Here is an 8,243-nt window from a genome sequence, read left to right as displayed (position 1 = left end):
TTAAGAATTTTAACAGGCTTTTTTGTGATTTTCAGATTAATATAGGTATGTAAGATTATTATTATTTCTAAAGAGTTTCTGGAATAGCAGTACATATATTTTTATGCTCCCCGAAGGGGGGAGCATATAGTCACAACCTTGTTCTTCCATCCATCTGTCCATCCATCCATCTGTCACACTTGTTCGGAGGATAACTTAAAAAGAATTACCATATTGTAACTTTATACAGTGATAGAGTTCTTGAGAGGAAGTGCAGTGTCGGACAAAGAACTGTAACTCTGGGTGGTCCCATTTTTTAATTATCTCCCTTTTTTGAAAACCTTGTCCGGGGCATAATCAAATTCTGTTTTAAGGTATTGATTTGATACTTCAGTGAGAGGGTGTGCATTGACAAGGAACCATAACTCTAGGTGGTCCCATTTTTGAATTATCTCCCTTTTGAAAACCTTAACTGGGCTTAAGTTGAAGGTAAGGTTTTATATATATACGTCAGGTATTGACTTCATACTTTATAATATTGATAGAGATCAGTGAGAGGGAGTGCAGTGACAAGGAACTGTAACTTTTGGTGGTCCCATTTTTGAATTATCTGGGGCATAACTGGAATTTACATATTCATAGAGATCAGTGAGAGGGAATGCGGTGTTAAAGAACCACAACTCTTGCTGGCCACATTTCTCTTTAACATGTTGTAACCTCTGTGACTGAAAAACCCCTTATGCTACCATAATTTCCGGGAGCAACCATCCGTGTTACCGATGGCCTGGTTTTTTGAAGATAAATGTTAAGAGCCTAGATTTTAGACAATTTAGTTGTACTGAACTGTAAATGTAGATGTTGCAGTGTTCTTATGACTTTAATTTTATAGATAATGATAGGGCTTCATGCAAATGTTGCAAATTTTGTTGAAATACAACAGACTACAATATGTATAAAAAAGTTCTGCACTCGCTGTCGATAGTCACCATAATTGCTACTAAAAATGTGGGAAGAAAATGTAGTTTATGGCAAGAAGAAACTACACTTATTAGAAACTGTATTTATTATTGGCAGAAAAAATTTATTTTTAAGTCGCCATTGTATGTATGGAAAATGTCAGTTGCACGTGGTGGACTTAAGTACATTTTCTCAATGAAATTTAAGAAGCTATTTTGATGGTAACACTGTTTAAAAGTATGACAAGAATGGAGAGCTATTGAAAAATGGAAGTCAACAGTCAAAGCACAAAGATCTCGCTAGTACGAGTCAGAAAGTTTAATTAAATTTGTGTGTTTTTATATGGCTTTACATGGTATGATGGGCAGTCTTCTGGGCATTTCTGTTTAAATGTTCGACTGCCTCGCCGACGAACACGAGCAAAAGTGTTGGAAGTTTATTTTTTGAAACAGTTACAGTATTACACTTTACTAAGTTTGCTGATGGTACTACCTGTAGATTATTGTCCAAAATAAAGAATTATTATGGGTTTCATTGAAAATCTGGGCAAGTAAGTTTTGACTGCGGACTAGTAGATTTTTAAATCTCATTTGTCCATGGACAAGTGAAAAATATTTTTAAATTAGAAAAAATTGATTCCGAGTACTACTATCATATAAATGTGATACCGATCATGTTTTTGAAGGATTTTGTCAGTACGGCTTTCCTTTTATCTCTAGTTTCCTCTTCTTTTACTTTCCAGAGATACAAAAAGACTAAAATATGAGGTGCTCAAGCACCAGCTGTGGCAAAGAGGGTGATGGTGAATTCTGTGAAGAATGTGGAGCCAAAATGAGTGATGAGAAGGACACTGTGGTAAATTGCAGTGGTAAACGTAAGGATGGTGCCCTGTGTGGGTCAGAATTGGTACCAGGTCAGAGATTCTGTAAAAAGTGTGGGACCAAAGTTGATCAATCACTCTTTACCAGTGTATCAGTTGTGTGTCCTCAGTGTAATGCGGTACTTGAATCAGATTCATCATTTTGCATGGAATGTGGGCACAGTCTTATACAGTCAGTTACAGACAGTATGTATAAAATATTTTATTTCTTTGTTGTGATGTACACCTATTTCAGAAGTTTGTCAGATGTGTTGTACAGCAGGTCTTGAGGATATATGTGTGAGGAATAAGTATGTATGTAAACTTCTTTATTAATGCAGGCTCAGCCTGGTGATATTGCCTAGAACAAATGTTTTAGTCCAATAAAAGTCAGTTTTATCAAGCAAATTAGTATTAGTCAACTGCTGATAGGTAGATAAATTTTCTGAAAATTTTGATTGTAGACTATCAGACCACCTCTTTACTTTACATTTGAAACTTGATTGTGGTGTGTATTTTTAAAAAATACCAATACATTCTAAATATTAACCTGCTTTATTTAAGTTTAAAAAAGGAAGCTATTTATAGTTTGTACAACTGATTTTCAGAAAATTAAAACGTTTGCTTGTATCTCCTTTATTTTGTATAACATAGGTACATTAGAGTTTTACACTTATCCCCCAATTTAATGCTTGTTTTATATTCAGTTAATGAGTAGTTTTGGATAGAAGTTTTTTTGTGAGAAAGTACCTATTTGTGTGAAAGTACCTATAACTGAATATTGTTACTGTTAAGACAGGACTTTTGTTTCATGTCTTATTTCTTTGTTTTTAATCTATAAAAACATTAAATTTGGAAAATTTATTTAAAGTTCTGAATTGGATGAAATTTCCTGACAGAGTCAGATACAAAAAAGCAATACCAGTTTAGAAGTCTCTGAATAATATATGTCCTGCATACTTGAACACAAAGTTTTCATTTTTACATGAAGTAAAGACAGTAAACCTAAGTTCACTTGACCCAAAACTGAACTTGTACTTGCCAAAACCAAACACAGAATTTTATAGGAAAAGTCGACTGTTCTGGTCCTAAAATATGGAATGAATTACCTGTTGAAGTTCGAAATGCAAAAACCTTATATTCTTTCAAACAGAAATATCTAGCATACTGGAAAGTGTCACAGGTGTAAACATTGTCTATACTTTTAGATTACATCTTCACTTTCTTCCTACATACTGTATATATAATGTCATTAATTTGTTAACAATGTAATGATCTTTGTAGTGTACCATGACTTTTTTCATATTGCTATTTATATTTTTATTTTTTTGTAAAAAATGTATATATTATGAAGAGGCTCGTTTGGAAGATCGGGTTTTTACCTGAATTCGTTGCCTCTTAATATAAAGTCTTTATTATTATTATAAAAAAGTGTGCTGATTTCTCTAAAATGATTTCTGATCATTAGACAATGTAGATACCAGTATTAAGGCCAAAAAATATTCTTTGCTTCTCTTCCCACTACATGCCCATAAAAATTGCCTGTACCGTAAATATGTTTTAGGAATGAAGATTTCTAACTTTGAAATAATGTACTATCATTTTGGTTTAGATACTTTCAAGTCAAACTGATTACTGTCACGGGTACTAAACAGTGCCTGCGGTACTGACTGTGCCGACGAGGATTGAAGGCACTTCGCTTCCTGTACCGCAGGTACTTCGTCAATGTTTACAAAACGAGCGAGATTGGTGAGTGATTTTTGTCATTTTTGTCATCTTGTTACTGCATGAACCATTTTTTTCAAAAATCGGGGAATGTAGCGGGGTGTAGATGTATCTTATCTACATATCCGTGCTAAAATTTGTGGCAAAAGATCAATTTCCTAGAAACGTAAGGACAAATAAGTTGGGAATGAAACGTGATTTTTTTCACATCAGTGACTGTTTACACTCGATTTCTTTTCGCTGACCCAAACGATGTCGTCTCTGCCGTCGTAATTTATATTTATAAATGACATGTGATCTGCTAAAACATAAAATGTGTCCAGAAAATTCCGAATTTGAACGTTATGCCAATTTTGAAAAAGTGCCGCAGGCATTTCGACGATGCCGCAGCCCCTTCGAGGTGCCGCAGGCACTTTCAAAAAGTATCGGGACATAAATTTGGCTGAAACTAGACAAGTGGAAGAACAGAGAAACAGAAGGGCGGAAACTAAATGCCCCCATGATACTGTAGTAAATTGACTTTATAGTTGTAAAATAAAAGGGACCAAACCTTTGTAACGCTTTAAATATCAATCCATTATGGTGGTATAGGCTATATACCAATAAAAATTTTCAGATAAAATTCAGCTACTCCAGAACAATTTTGTTACAGTTTCTAGATTTTCACTCCGTCGTAGACCTATTTTCCACAAGATACCCGTACATTTCCTTCGAGAAAACGAAAAGAAAAAGGGATGTTTAATAGTATGCAGTGAAATGCAAGTCAACTGAAGTCAGGTACCCTCATATTGCCGCATTTCAGAAAGCGGTCAGCAGAATAAAAACCCTACTTTGTTTTCACGTAAAACAACTCGAAAACATGCGAGTATTAGCATGAAAAGTGTCCTATTTTATTTAAAATTCATTCCACGAGTGAAGTAATGCTCATTTGGCTCCCGATTTACGCACAAATGCGCGAAAAAAATGGAAAAATTAGGATCTATTTACTAGAGACTTCTTTCGACTACACCACGGAAGCACATTTTTGACCGAATTACAGCATTATAACCTCTGCCATAAGAAAGGCAGGTTACAATATATAAGCTGTCGAGATACTTCAAGAAATTATCGTGATAAAGCGAAGTTTTCTAATAAGAGTCTCAATAGTCAGAAGTTTCCTGTAAATATTGCGATGATTTACATTACAATCTCGATACCATTTGTGTAAGAGCCCATTGCGGACAGCTAACATTTACTAGCTAGACAGTTACATTGTATTTCGGTATAAAATCAGAAACTATATTGATGTTGAAATTTTCTGTAGTTATTTTAATAGCCTAACGTTTCCTGGAAATATTAAGTATATCTACAAAAAAAAAAAAAATATAGGCCTATATTGTAAAAATGTTTTCAGAAAAATGGAGAACATAATAAGTATAGCTCATAAACGATCAAACGGGAGAATTTTTACATGTACGTAAAAACCTATTCGTTTCCTGCAAATAAAACTTTGAAAAAAAGAATAACATATCGGGCAGCATAGGATGGACAGAGAAGGCAATTTTCAAAAAGCATAATATTTGGGAAATAAACTGACCGGAACAATCGCGTACTAGAGTTTAAGATTACCCGCGAAGATAAACCGATTGCTATACTTTTTATATTTGTGAATATAAAATATAATCGTACGAATGCGAGTTATTTGAGATTTGGTTAGTTATGGGCCAAATTTATGAAACTTTTCGAAGTGCCTGCGGCACCTCGAAGGGGCTGCGGCATCGTCGAAATGCCTGCGGCACTTTTTCAAAATTGGCATAACGTTCAAATTCGGAATTTTCTAGACACATTTTATGTTTTAGCAGATCACATGTCATTTATAAATATGACTTACGACGGCAGAGACGGCATCGTATTGGTCAGCGAAAAGAAATGAGTCTAAACAGTCACTGATGTGAAAAAAATCACGTTTCATTCCCAACTTATTTGTCCTTACGTTTCTAGGAAATTGATCTTTTGCCACAAATTTAAGTATGGATATGTAGATAAGATACATTTACACCCCGCTACATTCCCCGATTTTTGAAAAAATGCTTCATGCAGTTACAAAATGATAAAAATGACAAAAATCACTCACCGATCTCGCTCGTTTTGTAAACATTGACGAAGTACCTGCGGTACAGGAAGCGAAGTGCCTTCAATCCTCGTCGGCACAGGCAGTGCCGCAGGCACTGTTTAGTACCCGTGACTGTAAAATCATTTTATTTCGTGGGCATGAAATTTCGTGGTTTTGGTCAAAACTATAATTATTTGGGGATATGAATTTGTGGATTTCAACTTATTAACATAAAATGAATGGGAATTTTACTTGTTCGTTGGGATTAAATTTCGTGGATTGACTTAACCACGAAATCCACGAAAATTAGTCGCCCTCGAATATAAATGATTTCACAGTATATATATTTCAAACAGAGCTTTTTTCCACCTGTCTCATGGGGCCAGTCTTCGGGCCCCATTCCCAGTGCCAGATATGCTCCATTTTTCCCAATCTGGAGCAAAACATTTCCAATCCAAAGAAAAAATTCCCAACTGAAATCAGCTATTTTTACTGTAAACAAAACTTTAAACTTGACAAATGAAGAGTTTCTGTGGGTCTGTATTTTATTTTTGCAGTATAGTATCAGCAACTTGGAGACCAATCTTGAAAAAATAAATTCTCAAATTCTTAATATAGAAATTTAATTCATTTGAATGTCTACTAGTTAAACTTGAAACTGAAGTTTTAAATTAATATAATTAATTGTTAAAAACTTGCTTGATTTGTCGATAAATTTTCCCAATTTTGACAATTTACCGCGTTAAAAATTCCCAATTTGACCAGGGGTCTTTTTCCCAAAAACCCTAGAAAAAGCCCTGAATTTCCAATAGAGCTGTTTATGGCTGAAACAGTGCTATTACCAGGAAGGGGAAATAGAAGTATTTGAAGTTGTGCATGTTTGGAATATTATAGCATTTTTAGGTATTAAGACTTTAGTGTTTTAAAGGATTTAATGCTATTTTTGTGCACATAGACTACCAGGTATTATAAAGTGCATTTGGGACTTCTTGCAAATCTAGGAATAATGCTAGCAATTCTTACATGATTTCCAAGGAGGCCAAATGTGTCTTATACCTATCTAAAGGCACAAAAAAGCCTGCCTGATTAGCTAATTGACCTTACGCCAGATAGCCTGTAGCCACGCCTACCAGTTTTCAGGGGGAACAATTCATGCTAGGCCCGACAAACAAAGGAATCAAATGGCGACGGCAGAAATATTTTGCCGGACATTCTAGTTGATTTCGGCGTACGCTACCTCAATTCATACGTATTTCTAAAATGAAAAGACAAAACACAATCGTTAATAAGTGGATGTTCTGTAGCGAAACATAAATTCTACAAAAAACAACGATACGTTGTTGTTAAAAGCCGGGAACTGCAACCGAGTATGAGGAAAACTAAACAAGGCAGGGGGCCGAGCGGAAAACACGTAAAAAAGACGGAAATCTCTGAAACCATTTTGGCTGATTTTGTGGGTTTTTTTTTTTAATTGTCCGTTTCTTTTTCATTATAGAAACGTCAAATTTCGATCTCCCGGAAATCATGTAGGGTATGACTATATTAAGCAGACTAGAACATTGATTTTTATTATTTAAGGTTGAAATCAGACTGTGGATTCTGAATCCTATTTCAAAATAATTAGATAAATTAAATAAGGTAATTTACATGTAAAAATTGTCACTTGTGTCATTTAAGAAACGTCGGATTTCGAAATACCGGAACGTTACTCATTTAAGATGCTCATATCATTGTTCAACATTATTCAGATACATAGCATTTTATGTCTAATACTTAGACATGATGTGTTTTAAGTATAAGTAAAGAAAGTTCTCTTATTAGAATTAAAACGTGTAAATGATAAATAAATAAGATGATATAGTCCATACTCATATTTCAAGACATATACCGGTGCATCGCAGCTTAAAACAATGTTTGAGCCTACCAAATTTCTTTATAAAGTATACAGAATGAATGTATAATTTTTTGTTTAAGAACATTATCTTCTTTATACGAAATATGCTATTTTTCTGGAATTTTAGACGAAGTTTACGCTGTCTATTAAAATGAAATTTAGAACGAAAGCACACACCGAGTGCTAAGTCAAAACTTTGAGCGCCTGGAAAATTGTTGATTAGACTCATTAAAAATAATCTTATATTAATCATAGTTTTTTATCATGTTTATTATTTGTTGTATTATCACCCAGGTATGACTTAACATACACCAGTGGGAGATTGATGTAAACCTTAAAAAATGCATAAATCATGTTTCCGGTACATTAAGGCATAATATTTACACGTTACCATTCAAATAATATAGAATATCAAATACTTGTGTTTTATCAGTACATACCAGTTACTCTGGTAACTGATGGAATATTTTTACTATTGAATAAAGAATACTAGGCACTTTTGTTAAATAAGAAAGTTAATTTTCATAGAATGTTACACTGATTTAAATGAAATAATTAAAACGTTATAACACAATGAGTGCTAAGTCGAATTGCTTTGCTTTTAAACACTCTTATAAGACTTTTAAGATCAACTATTCTTGAGGACGTCCACAGAGCCTGATACATCGTTGACAATATTCGAGGTCTGGGAGTGGATTTGGAAAAGGGAAGCGCTCTAGTATTATACTCTCTTCCCT

At 34.1% G+C, this 8,243-nt stretch overlaps 1 protein-coding gene across 1 annotated transcript in view; it reads left to right on the top strand.

Annotated features, from left to right (window-relative positions):
* Window positions 1–8,243, top strand: part of LOC128553234 (E3 ubiquitin-protein ligase RNF213-like) — a 63,072-nt gene continuing 54,829 nt past the window's right edge. Inside the window, exons 1-2 of the mRNA XM_053534359.1 lie at window positions 1–45; window positions 1,679–2,002. Of these exons, the coding sequence (XP_053390334.1) occupies window positions 1,699–2,002 (304 nt within the window). The 5' untranslated portion in view covers window positions 1–45; window positions 1,679–1,698. The remainder of the gene's footprint in view (window positions 46–1,678; window positions 2,003–8,243) is intronic.

This window comes from Mercenaria mercenaria, unplaced genomic scaffold (genome assembly GCF_021730395.1).
Source record: "Mercenaria mercenaria strain notata unplaced genomic scaffold, MADL_Memer_1 contig_3614, whole genome shotgun sequence".
NCBI classification, from domain to species: Eukaryota; Metazoa; Mollusca; class Bivalvia; order Venerida; family Veneridae; genus Mercenaria; species Mercenaria mercenaria.
This window is presented reverse-complemented; position numbering and strand designations above follow the sequence as displayed.